The sequence below is a fragment of the Barbatula barbatula genome (assembly GCF_947034865.1).
Source record: "Barbatula barbatula genome assembly, chromosome: 20".
NCBI lineage: Eukaryota > Metazoa > Chordata > Actinopteri > Cypriniformes > Nemacheilidae > Barbatula > Barbatula barbatula.
This window is the reverse complement of record NC_136783.1, coordinates 2,774,249-2,793,969: the sequence shown is the minus strand read 5'-3', so window position 1 is coordinate 2,793,969 and position 19,721 is coordinate 2,774,249. Positions and strand designations below refer to the sequence as shown.

General features: G+C 38.9%; 1 protein-coding gene across 1 annotated transcript in view; it reads right to left on the bottom strand.

Moving 5' to 3' along the window:
• The window catches only part of lrp1aa (low density lipoprotein receptor-related protein 1Aa), a 134,079-nt gene that overhangs the window by 42,426 nt on the left and 71,932 nt on the right, over nt 1–19,721 (bottom strand). The window contains exons 28-41 of the mRNA XM_079483245.1: nt 14,334–14,465; nt 12,749–12,976; nt 9,148–9,322; nt 7,585–7,679; nt 6,488–6,637; nt 6,272–6,412; nt 6,043–6,168; nt 4,854–4,985; nt 4,289–4,423; nt 4,072–4,201; nt 3,869–3,995; nt 3,601–3,752; nt 3,370–3,494; nt 1,935–2,309 (exon numbers count right to left, since the gene is read on the bottom strand). Coding sequence (XP_079339371.1) covers nt 1,935–2,309; nt 3,370–3,494; nt 3,601–3,752; nt 3,869–3,995; nt 4,072–4,201; nt 4,289–4,423; nt 4,854–4,985; nt 6,043–6,168; nt 6,272–6,412; nt 6,488–6,637; nt 7,585–7,679; nt 9,148–9,322; nt 12,749–12,976; nt 14,334–14,465 — 2,223 coding nt within the window. The remainder of the gene's footprint in view (nt 1–1,934; nt 2,310–3,369; nt 3,495–3,600; nt 3,753–3,868; nt 3,996–4,071; nt 4,202–4,288; nt 4,424–4,853; nt 4,986–6,042; nt 6,169–6,271; nt 6,413–6,487; nt 6,638–7,584; nt 7,680–9,147; nt 9,323–12,748; nt 12,977–14,333; nt 14,466–19,721) is intronic.

Genomic DNA, 19,721 nt, shown 5'->3' with positions numbered 1-19,721 from the left:
GCACTAGATAAACATTACAGCCATCATAAGAACAATAAAAGATCTGTTCAAATGCTGTCATCTTAAATGAGATCATCATTGCTGTCACAATCAGTTTCATTTACTTCAATATTAAAATGTAATTGTCTTTCAATGACTTTTGAGTTTTATCCAGCAACACATCCTTCACTACAGAGTAGACCGTTTACAGCTTGTACTGGTTTTATGGTGACCTGTTTCACTGTTATGAACAACACTCCATGTTTTGGTTTAAGAAAAAGTCAAGTAGTCAGTGACTCATCTGGGTTGAGAGAGTGCAAACATCTTAAACATCGTCCAGGTCAAATGTATCCAATCTTTTTAAAGTAAATACATTGCTGGGCTATAGTGACTGGAAAACGTTCTTCTAATCGCCTCGATTTTACTGTATAGCAGAACATTTATGATTCAAACAATTACTTTTAAGCACCACTGTTAACAACAATAACTAGAACTAAAACTAAGGAGCAGGAACGTTGGAACTTGATTTCAGAGTTATTATAGTTTTAAATTAGCTTTTCTTTTTAGATTTTATGTTCATTTTAGTCCAAGTTTTTAGCAATTTGGGAATATGCTTTTGTCACTTTATGATTTATTATCATGTTGCTATATCAGATTAATTAATTGTTATTTTAGTTTGTGTTTATTCTTATCATTTTTGTGCTTTCGTTGCAATAGTTTATGTGATTTCAATGAACAGAAATGTTTTCAAAGTTTTTATTTGAGTAAACTAAAATAACCTTGATGTGAATGGCCCTTTATTGAAAGCCCACATTTCTGAGTCGATAGAGTTTATAATAGTTTTTCAGAACTGGTAGTAAATGTGTTTTTGATTTAAGTTTCGGAAAGAGCCTAGAACTTTTCCATTAGTGCAAAAGGAAGCCAACATTCTTACAGGAGCTTTTATATTTGTAAGATTTTACAAATATCAACACTATATTCCATTCACGGAGTGTTTTGTTTGTGGCAACAGGACAATAAACAAAAAATGTTTACATATGTCTTTGCTCAGAGCTCTTGCTGAACAAGTTAAACGTCTTATAAAAGAATGACTTTATTGTTTTCTCACAAAAGGAACGGGCCGTTCCTTTAGACTTTCTCGAGTTTGTTTGTGTATCAGCTGGCCTGAGAAATGACTCGGTCTCTTCAACTGTTCTGTTCTCTCTCCAGCTGTGATCGGTTAATAAAGACTTGGTGTCGGAATTAAACCTCTATAAAGCCCACACAATTTCACATACAAGTGAAAAGTGTTCCAAACAGCAATGATAGAAGATACTGTTTCTTATTAAATAAAGAATAAACCATAGTAAAGTATAGTAACACACGTTTGTTAGTGGTTGTTGGTGTTTGTCTAATTATTATCTACGATGCCCCTAAAAGAATTGTAACGTAGATATAAATATTTTTCTATTTCATTGCCTTTTCTGCTCAAAGTCTGAGCTCTACTGCATTATATGTTGTAATTAAAAAATAATTGGATGTTGTACTATATGATGGGAAAAAAACAATGACTGAATATTCTCGCATACTAAAAATTAAGAAATATTGGAAAAGATAAGTGTCAATGAGTGATGTTGTCATCCTCCGATGACGGACTTAGAACACTAAGCAATGCTCAGGCAAAAACACAAACCATAAAACCACATACTGTACTATAGTTATTCCCTGGAGACAACAAATTATGAAACTATCAAATCGAGGATTACTCAAATATATCATAACATGCATGAAGCGTTCCAAAGATAGATGAAACAATGTCTCAAGAGTAAAGCCAAAGTGAGAATTTAAACCGGAGGAACATTACAGAAACATAAAAGCTTCCCAGCACGAAATCAATCATCAAGGATGACGCACACAAAACCTCCAGGAAAAATTACGTAACAAAGGTCAAATTATGTAATCAATGAAAAACTTACTCTCAACCACTGTTTTCCGATCTGATCCGTCGTCATTGATCTGTTGAATATTCCCAAAGTGGATGTCACTATAAAAGATCCGATTGGCTCCTTTTCCGCCTCCACCGCGATAGTCAAAAGTAATCCCGATGACGTTTTTCATGTGATCAGGATCTTCAAACGGTTTAATGGGTGCGTTGAGGTTGTTCTCGTCTGATAGGTGCACACTCTTAAGTATAGTGCGCTCTGAATAGAGCAGATATCCGTCATAGTCACGGCAACTCTGGCCATCCTCAGCTAGCATTCCATGAGCGCAAGCACATGTCCGCTTGCCGTTACCACGGTAAAGACAAAGCTGATGACAACCACCGTTGTTGTTCTTGCATATATTCGTTCCTACAGAGAAAAACAGATATTAATTCTGCAAACATTTAGTAGTATGAAAATTCTGTGCCAGGGCATTTGTGTATAAACAGTTTGTAATACCTGTTCCTGGTCTGTAGACAAAGGCAACGTAAATTTGACGTTAAAAATACAATAATTCGCTACTTGCACAAGATGGTCCCGGTGCGCTTTCGGGACGCCGGGGTCGGCAGACTAATTTCCGGTTGTATGGGAAAATGAGGATTTTTGGCCAGCAAATATGGGTGTTATTTTAGAAGAAAGGAATATATGTGCGATATAACAGATCCTCTTAACATTGCTGAGCACTTCGTTGAGCCAAAACAATCCAATAGTGTTATATGACCGTAAATTAGTCTGCCGACCCTGGCAGCGCAAAATCTCACCGGCGCCATCTAGTACAACAAGCCCATTGTGTTTTATAAAAATTAAACAACATATTTTGGTTGAGCTCTCAATTCCCTCTATTTATTTATTCCTTTCATATTGTTTTGTTCTGACATTAGTAAAGTAATGAAAGAAGCATGCTCACGTTTAAAACATCAAGTGAAATAAAAAATTACAATGCATATTTCTTTCCATGAAATATTGCAGCATTTATTGTAAATAGTTTATCGTTGTGGGTCATTCTCGTTTTAAAATTTGCGGCCCTCATAATCTTCAGTCTGAAAATGCACTTGTGTCCTGTAGTGACTATCCATCTTGAATGACATCCGTCAACTCCTCCCCTTCAACTGTCAGTCTGCTGCCAGTTCCATTTCAAAATGCAACGACTGTTTCTATACATCCAATCAAATCCAGAAAAAGCCGAAAGCCACACCTATTCAAAATTCCATTTCACTCAGAAATGTGTAAAAAAAAGTAAAAAAGATCGCAACTTTCAGTTCACAGGCTCTTTAGAGGAGAAAATCTGACAATAGACTCTTGAATTAACACATAGATTGGCCATCTTGGATGTGATTTTGTTTTCAATAATTCATTTGTCTTTAATTACAAAAAAAGACAAGGTCAATTAAACAGCACATTCTCACAACAACAAAATCTTTTCACCCACCCTGTTGTCGGGCTCGGTTAAACACCTTGATGTCTTTGAGTTGTACACCGATGCCTGTCCTCAGAGCTATTGAATCTGTGGCATTGTCTTTACTGCCACGCTTTATCGAACCATTGGCATGAGTCCTGATTAAAGAAAATCTCTGGTAATGCGCAACGTACAAATGAACCGATACACAGTGACATAGTCAGTAATAATGTGAAATATGTGTTTTGTGCTGCTTGTACTGACCGGTCGCTCCAGTAAATGTAACTCTCAAACACAGATACGGAGAACATGTCCATGTTGTTGTTGGACAGCACCACTTCTCTGTTCTCTCCAGTCTCCAAATTAATGCGCTCAATCTTATCCGTCCGAGCATCACACCAGTACAGAAAACTCTCCTGCAGGACACACATGGCGTGCATTTCTATTCTCGTGAGTATATGTTGCTGTAAATCTGCATACGTATGTGGTGTTCTTCATGCAACAAGTTATATTTGTGTGGTGGAATATGCACCTGATAGTCAATGGAGATGCCATTGGGCCAGCTAATGCTGTTATTCACCAGCACGGCTCTCTGAGATCCATCCAGCCGAGATCTTTCTATGCGCGGGTACTGACCCCACTCTGTCCAAAACAGATACCTACACAAAAAAAAACCAACGTACGTAAGGATGGGCGCTGTTCCATTCGTATCTCTGTAACTCAAAGACCATTCACCCTTTCGCCGGATGGACGGCAATGGCCCGGGGTTTGTCCAGGCCTTGGGAGATGACCACATATCGAAACGAGCCATTTAATCTGGCGACCTCAATTACATCAAAGCCCTGGTCGGTCCAATAGATGTTTCCTACCGGACACAAAGGACGAAGTTAATGTCGGTGATCAGCGTTACATTGACGTTTTGTGAGTATCTGACTGTAGTAAATAGACACACCAGCGATCCAGTCGACGGCGATGCCCTCCACACGTCCGATGCCGTTAGTGATGACATCCTCTCTCCAGGTCTGATCTCTCTTAGCTCTGCTGATGGTGCTTAAACCCATGTCCACCCAATAGATGGTGTCATTATCTGTGGCACAAATATTTAACAGAATCTAGTTTTGGGGCTGGAACTGCTGGATTTGGTTGAAGAAATGTAACGATACGTTATAATGTTAAAAAAATAAAAGCACTTGGTTTCAATATATGGAATGAATTATTGAATATGCTGCGTTATATTTTCCAGTATATTCCCATATGTTTTTATGTCACAGTGTGGAATAAAAGGTAAGATTTACAGTGAATAAATACATTTGACTTCTTGTATCATACGTTTACAGTATTGTGATGTCATTTTGAAGCCTGGGAACCCCAGTTCTTATTCACTATTATTATAAAGAACGGGAAACAGTATGTGGGATATTCTTCCAAATCACCCTTCTTTTGTTGTAAAAGAAGGTCCTAAACGTAGTTATTTTAAACAAACCTGTTCAACATGTGGATTATCTGTTGACACTCACCAGCATGAAAGTCAATGCCAACAGCAAGTGATGTGCCTGAAACAGGCACAAGGGCATCAGATTTATCAGCAGGGTCCAGTGGAATTCCTCTGATGCCCTCGTGAACTGAATACAGCAGGAACGAACCCACACCTGAAACCAACACAACAACCATCACAGCTGAATTACTCTTTATATTTTTCCTCTACAGGTCAATGTATTGTCCTTTTTCGGGTTTCTTACAGTTTGGCACAACACACATCTAAGTAAACCGCAAAAAGCTAAAACGTGGATAAAAAAGAATGTCAGTTATATTCAACCAGTAAAAGCAAATATGAAATTAAAACATTTTTGGAATACTCCATTCTGATTGGCTGGACGGTGAATTAAAACTGTTTATTGCACGGGTAGCTCCAGTCAGTTTGATCAATGTTTGAAATGAACTGACAAAAATAAAAATGTCACCTGTCTGATCAAAAATTGGACTGTGAACATCAATAACAGCTTTAACTTGACAAATGACCATGGTATAAGCGGGATAATCCACGGCTTGCCGTGCATTAAAGGATCTGAATGCACTTTCCTTCACATCTGGTGGTTCTAGGCCTCCACGTCGCGCATCAAAATCCTTTAATGCACGGCTGGATTATCCTTTACATGTATACAATTTACTATAGCGAAGTGGTTAGAGCATGGCGCCAAGATCATGGGTTCGATCCTAGGGGTTGCACATACTTAGAAACATATGTATAGTATAATGCAATGAAAGTCGCTTTGGATAAAAGACGTAAATGTCATTGTAATCTAACTGGTATTTAACAAAATGCTCACATACCAACATTTCACAATTCAATGATATACTGTACAAAAATACTACAATTGTATAGAGGTATCATTTTCTTTTTTTCGCGACAACAGAACAAGCAAGTAATAAAATGCAAGTAACATTTCAAGATTGATATAAGGTACATCCCTCACTGTATTTTTGTTATGTTTCTTTGTTCATACATGTATTTAAGATGCAAGAGAATTGTGGTTGGCTCATATTTGAAACTTATGCCTTTTATAATACATGCATCTAAACATCTCATCCTAAAAATATGCAGGACAGATAAATAGATTCCATTAACAGGTGCCTTATACGGAAGCTACAAGGGCACCGTAATATATGTACAGTAAAACATCCAGTAAATGTGTATTTTCTCCGTACCCTCACAGGACTGCTGTCCACTCCTCAAGCTGTATCCTGCGGTGCACATACATGCACGCGTGGAGGGAGACGTGGGGAGACACAGCTGAGAGCAGTCCCCATTATTGTTGCTGCACATGTTTGAACCTAAAAACATGACACACACACAGAGTCAAGACCACTTTTGACCAGTTGTGCCACAGATTACATTCCTGTCAGATGACACAAACACACACACACACACACACACCTATCTGCACGGTCTCATTGTAGATCTTCATGTGCATCATGGGAGACGTGCCATTTCTCAAAACCTTCCAGTTTCCTCCGTCGCTCTTATCACATGTGCCGATCTGATCCGTGCCTTGGTCTGCCCACCACAGCTTATCACCTACACAACAGAACACAAGCATGTTATTGGCATCAGTGTGCAGGTCTGTCCTGATCTCATGCGAGCTGTATTTACCCATGATAGCCAACGCTGAGGCCTTGTTCAGTTTGCCTTTGACTGCGTCTATCACCTCCAGTGCTGATCCATCCATTTTACAGCGGTTAATGGTGCTGTTTCCCGAGCTGATCCAGTACAGATGCTCTGTGTGATGGTCTATGGACAGACCTACAGTACAGACAGACAACAACCGCTCGTGAGTCTGAGAACATTTTTTGTGTATAAATAATAGGTTCGAAAACGCTGTATTTTCCACATAACGTGCATGTTTGTATCTCCTCTTTGCTCCGCCTCTCTGAAACACGCTGATTTTGTACAAAGCTCATGGCTCTGAAATGCGAGGTGTGCTGTGATTGGCCAGTTAACCAGTGCGTAGTGATTGGTGGAATACTGCAAGCGTTGTGACGGAAATGTAACGCCTCTTACCATATTTGGAACACCAGGTTCCTCTTCAATTCTACTGACAGGTACGCCCACCTAACATGCGTTTACATTTGGGCGGTCTTAGTCAAATCATACCACCAACTGATGTAGATTTGTGGGGGTGTGGTTACACGAGGCGTTTCAGGCAGGTCTGGGTGAGCATTCGCATCGAATGCATCTTTTGTTCCTACACTTTAAAATTTGCAATTTTACATGTCTAATACATGCATGGGCAACTTATAACACAACAAAGACACAAAAAACACACATTCACGCCATATGACCCCTTTAAGAAATACGTGTGGTATATATTTATATAATGCATGATATAAATTATGTAAACATAATTCTGTAAATATTTGTTCTGTAAATGTATTGACACATGGGCATTTATATATAAATATGAATATGCTGTACATGCCACACACATATATTATATTAACACAAACATATTTTGATTGATAAATAAAAAATTATTGAGCATCAAGTAGCCTGCAATTGTATGTTTCAAACTGAGATGGAAACCTAGAGGAGACAGAAGTAACATTTAAACATTGTTTTTATCGATCTGACTCGAGAAAGTTTCTGCCTCTCGATTTTGCAAGAAAACGGAGATGTGTGTCCACACCATTTTTTGTCGGAAATCACAAAAGAACCTGCTGTCTTTGCAATGATCTGAAGCTGTCACTCACCCACTGGTCCTCTCTGATTGGTGAAGATCACGGTACGGTTTGTGCCATCAGTGTTGGCCATACTAATGTTATCTCCATCAGTCCAGTAAAGTTTCCTACAGGTGTGAAAAGAAAAGGGAAGAGAGGATGAAGTAAGAAGGGGTCCGGAAAGAGTTGAGAAGCTTATTCAACTCTTTGAACGTTAAGTATGTAGCCCTATGTCACCACACTTGTAATACTTTGGCCAAACGTTTACATCTGCATTTGTAAAATTGCGATACGTAGCGTCTGGCCTGAGGTTGTTTTTATGGTAAACTTAAAATGCTGGGCCAGATTTAACCCACGCTTGGGTCAGAAAGCCAACCGCTGGGTTATAAATTCAGATACGCTGGGTTGTTTCAAATATGAACATTTTCAATGTTAATTTAATCCAACGGTTGGTTATTCCTTTTTGACATAAACATGGTTTACAGATGTAAAGATAGGGTAGGGTTTGTTACAGTCGCTAATCATTTGCATATATTTGAACAATAAATTGTCAACTTTGTCGAGTCTCTAGACACGCCCACTTCCTGTTGCCAATGGTCACTGTCGCTTGTGTCGCAGGAAGTTGATAAGCTACCATTGAAATGAATGAGCTCAAGTCGCTTTGCTGCTGCCAGTCACTGGTGGTGTACACAGGGCTTTAGAGTACATGTTTCCTTGTGAGGTTAAGCCCAGTACAGACCACTCTGGATGACGTAAACAACGTTGGTTCAACGATTGACCAGAAGAACTTCCTGGTTCAACAGAACATTAATAACCGAATTCAAATGTTAAACAAACATATTTTAGATTTATTTATGAAAGAATTTATTACAAATAAAAGAAATAAAAATGAAACCGGGAGTGGCTCTGGATCAGTGTTTACATCTTGCAAAGTGGTCTTGTAGTAACAGAAGATCAGGGTTTCTGTCATGTCTCTATTCAAATGAGTTATTAAACAAACTAACTAAATTATATTTATTTAAAAGTGTAAGAATGCAGAAAGGTTTCTGTGATGGTTAGGTTAAAGGGTATAGAATATATCGTTTGTACAGTATAAAAGTCATTATGTCTATGGAAAGTCCCCACAATGTGCAGGTGGGCAATTCCAGCGTTATGGATGTGACATAAAAATGCTCAGAGAATCTATTTATTACAAATATATTGAATCATCTGTTTATGTTTTACTAAACCCTTGTTGATAGAGTCTAAACATCAGGAAAATGTCAGTCTATGAACATATTTTCTATTTTAAAAAAGGGAATGAACATGTTTTAAAAAAGGGAAATGAACATGTTACCCAACAAATGAAGAAGGGATGCCTCTTTGTAGAACATCACTGAACTTACCTGACTATAAAAAAATCATGCACTAAAAATGAAACAAATGCTTTAAAAACTTGAAGAGAGACCTCACATGGATAATAAACCACCAAATGTTTACATCTGTGCTGTAAGCATAGTAAAAACCATTAGTAAACCCTTAATTTCTTCATGGTAAGGTTGACATTTTCACGGAATTGCCCAGGTACAAAACGTGTGTGTGTTGTGGAGGGCTTACCCCAGTATGGGGTGCAGCACTAGGCAGTGAGGTTTATCCAGGCCTTGGATAACAGCGTTTTTGAAGGAGCCATCGAGTCTGGCGACGTTAATCTGTTTCTTATTAGCGTCATAGCTGGTCCAGAAGAGATTACGTGAAACCCAGTCCACCGCCAGCCCATGAGCATTAGGAATATCTGATCGCGCACACAGAAACATAAACATTGGCTTGAGTATATTTCCACAGAAACAGTAAGTCTGTGAGACAACAAATATCTGAGTCACCATTTCATTCAGAACTGTTTAAATAACATGTCTGTCATTTGGTTTTGAGGGTTGTGCTAATTATACCTAAATGGCACTTCCCAAAAACACATGCAACTGTAAACACAACATTGTACACAACCGCCAGACTCACAAATAACATAACTTCTCTTAAACTCAACGTAAACAACATCACGTGTCATGTGATCATCCTAAAACACTTCATTATAGCTTCAACTTTTTTGACTTTCGGACAGTGAAGACATGACAAAATCATACAGGAAAGGAAATAAAAAAAGAACCGAGAGCTGGGATTTAAACTCAAGTCGCCCAGAAAGTTCTTCCTCAATATGTAAACACACAGTCAGCCTGATTATACACGCCGACTACAGCCTCAGGCTTTAACATAAAGACACAAGAGACTGTGTGGAACACCAAATGTTGTTGCTAGATCATGTGAAGGTGAGGTTAAGAGCTCATTAACTGTATTAAAATACATATTTTGTTTTTGTTAAATAAATTCGAACTTAAAACGACCTTGAGGACAAATCTGGGCAAAATCTTTCTTTTCTTTTTTCTCCTTAATAATCAGCGCTCATTACATTAAGAGAATCAATTTTGGTCACAAAGTCTAAATGTTCCCATGATTTAATGTTTTTTCCACCATGCTCATTTTTTATTGCTGTTGTAATGATACAGTTTAGGAATTGATACAATACATGATAGTGTATTTATGATGTGATTGTATCACAAAATGATTCATTAAATTTTATAGTATGTAGTCTAATTTTATCCTAGGTTCCCAGTCCCTGCCCAGACCTGACAAATGCTTTGATTATAGAGCTGGACAAAGGACGTGGCAACTCTACAAAATTTAATCCGCTATTAGATTATTAATGATAATCTTAAATCTAAATTTTATTTTGCCTTGTTGTGCAAGTACTGTCGAGTTTGTGCAGAGGCTGCAGCTTTTGCCAGAGGGGAACTGGAATCACCTGGTCAGGCCTGGTTTAGTTTTGGGTTCCTCGCCGCCGTTTGCATACTGTTTTGCACTGTTTGGCTGGCCGGGGGGGCTGCAAGAATTGTATAGTTTTATTTAATCAACACTGCATATAGGAATTTATAGTGTGTCTGGTATTTGACCTGTGTTCAGATTTGTCTGGTTAGAAGCATTCCAAATGCTTCATCAGAACAAAGACATTCATTCAGATTTGTAACAACTCGAAGGTGAGTAAATGATGACAGAATTTTCATTTTTGGGCTAAGTATTACTTTAAACCCTGGAAAAGACTGTGCCTAAAACGACAAAAAATATACATATTTGTGAGTGATATTTTTGCAGAGATCGCCACTGGCGACAATCTAAATTTACTCATTTTAAATTGGAAGCAGCTGGACTTTTCCCTGCGGGTGTCTTTACAAAAACACTGCGTGCAGTGCACTCAATGGACTTACACTTGGAGCTGCAGTTGCAGCATTACACCACAATGGAAGAGCTGATTTGTTATCAGAACAGTGACGCTCTGAGGAGTTGAATTCATTTCCTCCTAAATTAAAATGTTAACTGTCATATTATCAGAAACTTTAAAAAGGTACAAGCAGAGGGTGCTTGCTGTGACCTTGCTTGCCGCGCCAGCCAACATTAGTTTCTCCTTCATAACTGCACTGCCCTCCAAAGGCAAAGTGCAGTTACTATACATTTGGTTAAAAATGGGTTTGAAACAGGCTTTGTTACATCTGTTCTGTCTTTCGGCCAGTCTCCTGGTTCAATTTTGTCCCGTTTCACAGAAACAAGAGTGTTAAAATTGCAGTAACTGCCTGCAATGACTGGCTGGTGTGAAAACTGTGAAGGCATTTTTCTCAGTTTCAGTGTTTGTGTAGTTACTGCACTTTGCCTTTGTAGGGCCGTCCAGTCTATGGATGTTTCAACAACTGTTAAGTTCCATCACCGCATCGGAAGGTCCGCCCCTCCTTTCATTCGATTGGAGAAATGGTCAAAAAAGTGCATGTAGTCAAGCGCTTTTCGGCTCAGAGTTGAGTTTTTTTAATTCTGATGCTCAGAGCGCTCCGCCAAAAACGTGAGGCTCAGCAGCCGGCAAATCGTTAGGCGGCCGGCGCGCATAAGCAAAACACTCCCGACCAACTGAAAACAATTCAAAAGAGGCGTGCCAAACAGCAAAATATGGGTTCTGTCTGATCCCCTAATGCTGTGTTCACACCAAATGCGAATTAAGCGATTTGCGCAAGTAAATTACATACATAGTCGATGCAATGATGCTAATAGAGGCGAACTTGTGAGAACATTGCGCGAAGAGCTCATTGACACATACTGTATGACGTGTGAAGACACTCCTTGTCGCATGATGTTTCTCGTAACACTTATGTGAAAATAACGAGGTATTTTCAGTGAATATAATCCATATATCCTTTGTTTATACCTCCTCGTCTCAATAGCTATCGTGGCCCAGGTTGCTTGGCGACGACAAACACCAAGGGAGTGACATGTACGGCTTGCATCTCCACGCGTTTTTAGATGCGAAATGTGAATCGTCCCTTATACGGTACACTGTGATCAAAACAATTGCAAACTAATGACTCTTTTGAACAGGATTCTTTTAAACAGAATATAAGAGATCAGTGAATCATTTTAAACTCATTGAACCACAAGAGAAGGCAGATGTGAAATGAGTTTTGCTTATTAATTCAGTTGGTTATTTTGTGCTGAGTTAGTTGAAAATCATAAAAAGCTTTGGCTATATTTGATTTTAAACAACGTTTCTGTTAGATTGAATAAATTAGATATTAAAATTTATTTGATATACTTTTTATTAGATTTTCTTAAATTTTACTTATTGTTTGTAAAGTGTTAAAGCCACTTAAAGGGGCCGGTGGCGTGAGTCATAACTGGAATCAGCTGTGCGCGCACCGGTCCCTCATCTCACGGAGGAGATCGAATAAATTAGATATTCTGAATGATCGAATAAATTAATATTTTATTCAACCTTGAATAAAATATTATTCAACCTTGAGGTGGCTGCCGGTCTTTACTTCCGTTTTTATTTTTTGTTTATTTTTTAATAAAGTTTTGTTGAATGTTCGCTGGTTCATGCCTCCTTCCTTCCCTTTTATGGATCTTCATTACATTAATATTATGCAGCCTGTTTTTTCCTTGTGGGAGCCAATGGTTCCTTAACATTTGATTGTCTGGAGCCCTCTTATTTATTGCATCAGAGATATCCTCTTAAAAATGAGCTGTGATTGGTCAACTTGATATCAGTCAGGTGGGATCCTCCTGTCCAAAATACATATATAGCTATTTTCGTTGTGAATGTGCATATATACAAGTTTGAATGTGTTACCTGCAGACACCACAGTCTCTATGCCCGTGCCGTTGATAAAAGCCCTCTTGATGGTCTGGGTGCGAACATCAGACCAATAGATGCGCTTCTCCAGAGCGTCGTAATCCACCACGGTGACATTGTCAATGTCAGGGACAGTAAATGAGATGATATAGTTGTAGTATGGATTATAGATGTCCACCCCTCGTATCTCAATCTGACGGGCATAGAGCAGGAACTGACGGGACTCTGAAAGACAATAAGCGGCGACCCATCATGAAAATAATAGCGCCACTAAGGATGACCACATTGAACTGAAAAACAAAACCGTACAAAATTCTTTTAAGCCAATAAATCTGAATTCCAGAAAGTTCCCATTTAGTTTTAATGTCAAATAAAAGAGACGCTGTGGATTTTTGTGTCTCTTAATTATGAGACCGGCTGACTCATTTGCGTCTCGGGAATCTTTTAAAGCACTTTGGCTGGAGTTCTACGTTTTTTGAACGAGCTCTGAGCATATTTATTATTAGATCTATTAGCAAGGGACGTGATTTTTAGAAGCAAAGCTCCATTAGATACATTAGAGATGTTGAGATTACTGTAGGAATGTGCTGAGTTCAATACAATACAGACCAGGGAAAAGTATTTCTGAATGAAAACTCTAGATTATATTATTGATAAAAATTGCTACGATAACTTTAACAATAATAATTAGTTTCCACACCAATGATGTTCATAATCACCAATGAACAGCCACGGAAAAAAATAAGAGAACATTTCAGAGACCGTTTTTTAGATTTTAAATGTACTAGGTATGTGTTAAGTTAAAATGACCATTTTTGATTAATTCTGTGAACTACTGAAAATATTTATTGCAAATTTCAAATAAAAATGTTTATATTTGCATTTGTTTGCAGAAAATGATAACAACAGGTAAAAACCTCATATACTTTTAAGCAATACAACATTAATACTGTAAAGTATTTAGGGAATATGGAATAACCTGGATTTTGTATCACATGTGTTTTGTCATTATGTCAGTTTTTCACATTGCTGTTGGATGACTTTACATTTACATTTAGTCATTTAGCAGATGCTTTTATCCAAAGCGACCCACAGATGAGGATAAAAATGAAAGTGCAGTAAAACTGGTCGCATTTAGCCTACCACAGTATACAAACCTATCTACAAATAGTATAAAAGAAGTAATCGGTCAGATGTGATTTCAGCCGATTCTTAAAGATGGCTACAGAATCTGCTGATCTTGTAACAGTGGGCAGATCATTTTATTGAAAATATAACAAACACTGGGACTGGACTGGCCACAATACATCTAGAAATAGGGATTTGAAATGGAAAGTTGGAAATTGTCTCTTCATTTTTTCCACGGCTGTATATTCATTATGATATTGTTATGGTGACATTTGACTTTACCTCAAATGCTTTGGCCATCACAAACTGTACTGAACTCCACAGTCTCAATGTTTACACTGTGTTTTCAGCAAAAATATGACTTCAAATCACTTCAAACATTAATGCATATATGAAAGTCAAAGAAAACATGTCTACACGGTAGCAGGTGCTTTAGGCTCAGCTGGATTCTTACCGAAGCAGGTGTGGTTGTCCCGGCCCAGTCTCATGAGATGAGGACAGGCGCATGAGAACGTCTGATTATAGTTGATCAGACACAGATGAGAGCACGGACCCAATCCACCATTAGCAGCACACGGGTTCGGTGCTGGAGAGGAAACAAGAGATGCTATACTGAGACCTTCATTTCATTTTGCCGTAACCACAATGTAAGCACACAGAAATAAAATAAGCTATAATGAAGGCTATTCAGAACAACATGGTGGAAAACTATGTGCACTACTTCTTTTAGGAATTCTGCACGGTTTCCCTCATAATTACATCCCCGCCTCTCTGAAACGCATAGATTTTGTAAAAAGCTCATGTACAATATTAGCGCGCACAGTTCGGTTCCAGTTGAACAACCCCCGCAGCTGGGAAGCTTTGTGACTGTGAGACGGTGTAGTCGCAGGTCAAAACACCACTCAATCGTTCCGACTACAGTCTCGAACAGGTTTGCCCCGCTCAGTGACGCACCGACTGAGAAACCTGCTGAAAGTGCCGTAGTTATCGGTGATTCTATTGTTCGGAACGTTAACATAGAGGCACCAGCCACCATAGTTAAATGTTTACCGGGAGCCAGAGCGCCTGACATCAAGTCAAATTTAAATGTCCTGGCTAAGGCTAATCGTAAATTCAGTAAGATTGTTATTCACGTCGGCACAAATGATGTTCGACTCCGTCAATCGGAGATCACAAAAGATAATATTAAAGAGGTGTGTGAGCTCGCAAGCACGATGTCAGACACTGTAATATTCTCTGGCCCCCTCCCCGCTTATCGTGTTGATGAGATACATAGCAGATTATCATATCTAAATGGCTGGTTGTCTGAGTGGTGCCTGCAGAATGATATTGTTTTTATAAATAACTGGAAGAGTTTTGAGGGCAGACCTGACCTGTTGAAAAGTGATGGTCTCCACCCCTCCTGGGCTGGTGCCTTTCTACTGTCTAGAAATATGGCACATAGTCTTAATGCTAAAACTTGACTCACTGGGGCCCAGGTCAGGGAGCAGACAGAATGGCTTAACCAACGGTCTGCTTGCCGTCTCACGTTGCAGAACACACTAAATACACAACATGTATTATACTTTCTCCCAAACATCATAAAATAGAGACTGTGTCTGTCCCCCGGATTAGCAAACATAAAATAATGCGTAAACCTCTCAAAGGTAATTTAATTAACGTTAAACTAACTAAACATGAACATAATACAGATAATCAACTGTTACGACTCGGATTGCTAAATATTAGATCTCTCTCTAATAAAGCACTTTTTGTTAACGATATGATAACAGATCATAAAATAGACATGCTCTGTCTGACCGAAACATGGCTAAAGCCAGAGGATAATATTACTTTAAATGAGTCGGTCCCCCAAGATTATTATTATAAACACGAGCCTCGCCTAAAAGGCAGAGGGGGAGGTGTTGCTGCACTTTACCGAAACTCTTTTAGCATTTCGCAGAAATCTAATCCTAAACACAATTCTTTTGAAGTCAAGGTACTTGATGCATCAATACCTAATACTAAGGACAAAACATCTTTAAAATGTATTCTGGCTATTGTATATAGGCCTCCAGGGCACCACACAGATTTTATTAAAGAATTTGGTGGGTTCTTATCAGAACTAGTACTGGCTGCAGACAGAGTCCTTGTTGTTGGTGACTTTAACATTCATGTAGATAATGATACAGATGCTTTAGGAATGGCTTTTAAAGACACTCTTAACTCCATGGGCGTTAGTCAACATGTGTTAGGACCTACTTACCTTCGTAATCATACTTTAGATTTAATATTGTCTTACGGTATAAACGTGGTCGACGTAAAAATCCTTCAGCAGAGCGAAGACATTTCGGATCATTATCTGGTATCATGCTTGCTTCACTACGCAATGGTGGCAAATCAAACTCCAAGTTGGTAACTCCACAAATATGGTAGAACAATAACTTCGACTACAAAAGGTGCGTTTCTTGATAATTTGCCTGAATTGTCTCAAATCTCAAGCATGAGTAATAACGTTGAAGATCTTGACTTTACCATTGAAAATATTAATGCCACCTTCTCGGAAACGCTAGACATAGTTGCTCCTCTGCGCTTAAAGAAGATTAAAAATGACAGACCGACACCGTGGAAAAATGAACACACTCAGGCTCTAAAGAAAGCGGCACGAAAAATGGTGCGCAACTTTAAGAAAACTAAATTAGAGGTATTTGGTACTGCCTGAAAGGATAGTATTAAAAAATACAGGAAAGCCCTGAAAACGTCTAGATCCGCCTACCTTTCATCACTAATAGAAGAAAACCAGCATAACCCTAGGTTTTTATTTGATACAGTTGCTAAATTAACCAAAAATAAATCGTCAGCGACTTCTGAGTCTGTTTTACCAGCATAGCAGTGATGATTTTATGAACTATTTCACAAATAAAATCCAAGATATTAGAGAAAAAATTATAACTATGCAACCAGAAGTGAATCCCGCTGAACAAACGACTAACTACAGCGCCTCTAAGGAGAAATTATGTTTATTTTCTACTATAGATCACGACGAACTCTCTAAAATCATTAGATCATCTAAATAAACTTCATGCATGTTAGACCCTATACCTACAAATCTACTGAAAGAGATGTTCCCAGAAATTATTGATCCTCTACTTAGCATTATTAACTCATCTCTGACACTAGGACAGGAGCCTAAAGCATATAAGGTGGCTGTTATAGGCCCCTTGTCAAAAAACCCCATCTGGACCCTGGAGAACTAGTTAACTACAGATCTATTTCGAATCTACCTTTCTTATCTAAAGTTCTGGAAAAAGTAGTCTCAACTCAAATATGCTCCTTCCTCCAAAGGAATGACATCAATGAAGATTTCCAGTCTGTATTTAGAGCACATCACAGTACAGTACAGAGACTGCTCTGATTAGAGTTACAAATGATCTGCTTATGGCGTCCGACCGAGGTTGTATCTCCTTATTGGTGCTGCTAGATCTTAGTGCTGCATTCGACACCATTGACCACAGCATGCTCCAACATAGACTCGAAAATGATGTCGGTATTAAGGAAATAGCTTTGAAATGGCTTAGATGTTATTTATGCGACCGTTTTCAATATGTAGCAATAAACAATGAGGTATCAGGCAAATCGCAAGTCCAGTACGGTGTACCACAGGGCTCAGTCTTTGGGCCTATGCTCTTCGCATTATACATGCTACCTCTAGGAGATATAATAAAGTGACACGGAGTAAGCTTTCACTGTTATGCTGATGATACGCAACTCTATATTTCCTCGAAGCCTAATGAAACACAGCAATTCCATCGAATAGTGGAATGCATACTGAACTCGGACAAAACTGAAGTGTTACTTATTGGACCGAAAATCGCCCTACGTAACAACCAAGAATACTCCTTAACTATTAATGGATCTTCCATAAAACCCTCATCTTCAGCTAAGAATCTTGGCTTTCTATTCGATAGTACTCTGTCATATGAGAACCAGGTCGCCAACACCTGTAAAATTGGGTTTTTCCATCTTAAAAATATATCTAAACTACGTCATATGCTGTCACCATCAGATGCAGAGAAGTTTATACATGCCTTTATGACATCAAGACTAGATTACTGTAATGCACTATTAGGTGGTTGCCCTACAGGCCTATTACATAAACTCCAACTGGTCCAAAATGCGGCACTACGCTCTCAGGTTTCAGGTCAGTTGGTAATACCTAGAATTTCAAAATCAAGTGCAGGCGGCAGATCCTTTTCCTATCTAGCGCCTAAACTTTGGAACAGTCTTCCCTGCACTGTCCGGGAGGCAGACACACTCTGTCAGTTTAAATCTAGACTAAAGACGCAAATTTTTAATCATGCATACACTATACTAATATATATATTTCAAAGCTCTAGGCTGCACTAGTTAGATCAACCGGAACCAGGGACACTTCCAATAACAACTGATGCATTTGCTGCATCAAAGAGTGCAGAACAGTTCTCTACTCTCAGCCAGTCTTGTCTCATTGTTCCAAGGTTACTAGAGCGGGCAGGATGCAGTCCAAGGTTACCGGAGCAGGCAGGGCGCAATCCGCAGGCAGGGCGCAATCCCCAGACCTGACAAATGCTGGACGAAGGACGTGGTGACTCTACAAAACTTCAGTCGCTATTAGATTATTAATGATAATTTTAAATCTAACTTTTTTTATTTTGCCTTGTTGTGCAAGCACTGTCGAGCTTGTGCAGAGGCTGCAGTTTTTGCCAGAGGGGAACTGGAATCCCCTGGTAAGGCCTAGTTTCCCTCTGAGGTTTTTTTTCTCCTCCAATGGAGTTTTGGGTTCCTCGCCACCGTTTGCATACTGTTTTGCACTGTTTGCCTGGACGGGGGGGGCTGCTAGAATGTGATAGTCTTATTTAATTAACTCTGCATATAGGAATTTATTGTGTGTCTGATATTTGACCTGTGTTTTGACTTCCATAACCTTTTATGTTTTACTTATAGTCAATGTTTTCTTGTACAGCTGCTTTGTAACAATGAAAATTGTAAAAAGCGCTATATAAATAAAGCTGACTTGACTTGACTCATGGCTCTGAAAAGCGAGGCGTGGTGTGATTGGCCAGTTAACCAGTGCGTAGTGATTGGTGGAATACTGCAAGCGTGTGACGTTATTGTAACACCTCTTACAATATTTACAACATCAGGTTCCTCTTCAATTGTACTGACGGTATGCCCACCTTACTTGCGTTTACATTTGGGCGGTCTTAGTCAAATCATACCACGAACTGACACAGATTTGTGGGGGTGTGGTTACCAGGGGCGTTTCAGGGGAGAGCTTTCGCTTTTTGATAGAAGGCATCTTTTGTCCCGACACTTACATTTTTGCAATTTTACGTGTGTAATACATGCATGGGCAACTTATGACACGCCGAAGACACAGAAACATGTTCACGCCATATGACCCCTTTAAGACATCTTCCTTTCAAATTCTATTTTCAACCTTGTAAGAATGAAGTGTGGCATCTGAATGAAGTGTGCTGCGGGTCTATGAACATCTAAACAATCCCCCACATCAGAGTCACTTTGGTTATAATAACACATCTCATTAAGAAAAGAAGTATAGCATGCATAAACAGATGACACAGCAGGGAGTTATGAAAAAAACAAATGTTAAAGGTTGAAAACGGTCCCAAACTAATTTATTCTTTCTGTTGGCTCCTGTCGGGCATAAGAAAACAGATGAGATGACTAAACTAGCATGACAAGTTTATTCACATGCAGCTTTAATAAGCGCCAAAGACCATCAAGACAAACGTCAATCACGCAGGATGGCCCCTCCCTCCATCTGACCCGCATTTTTTCACCATAGACATGGTGGGTGTCA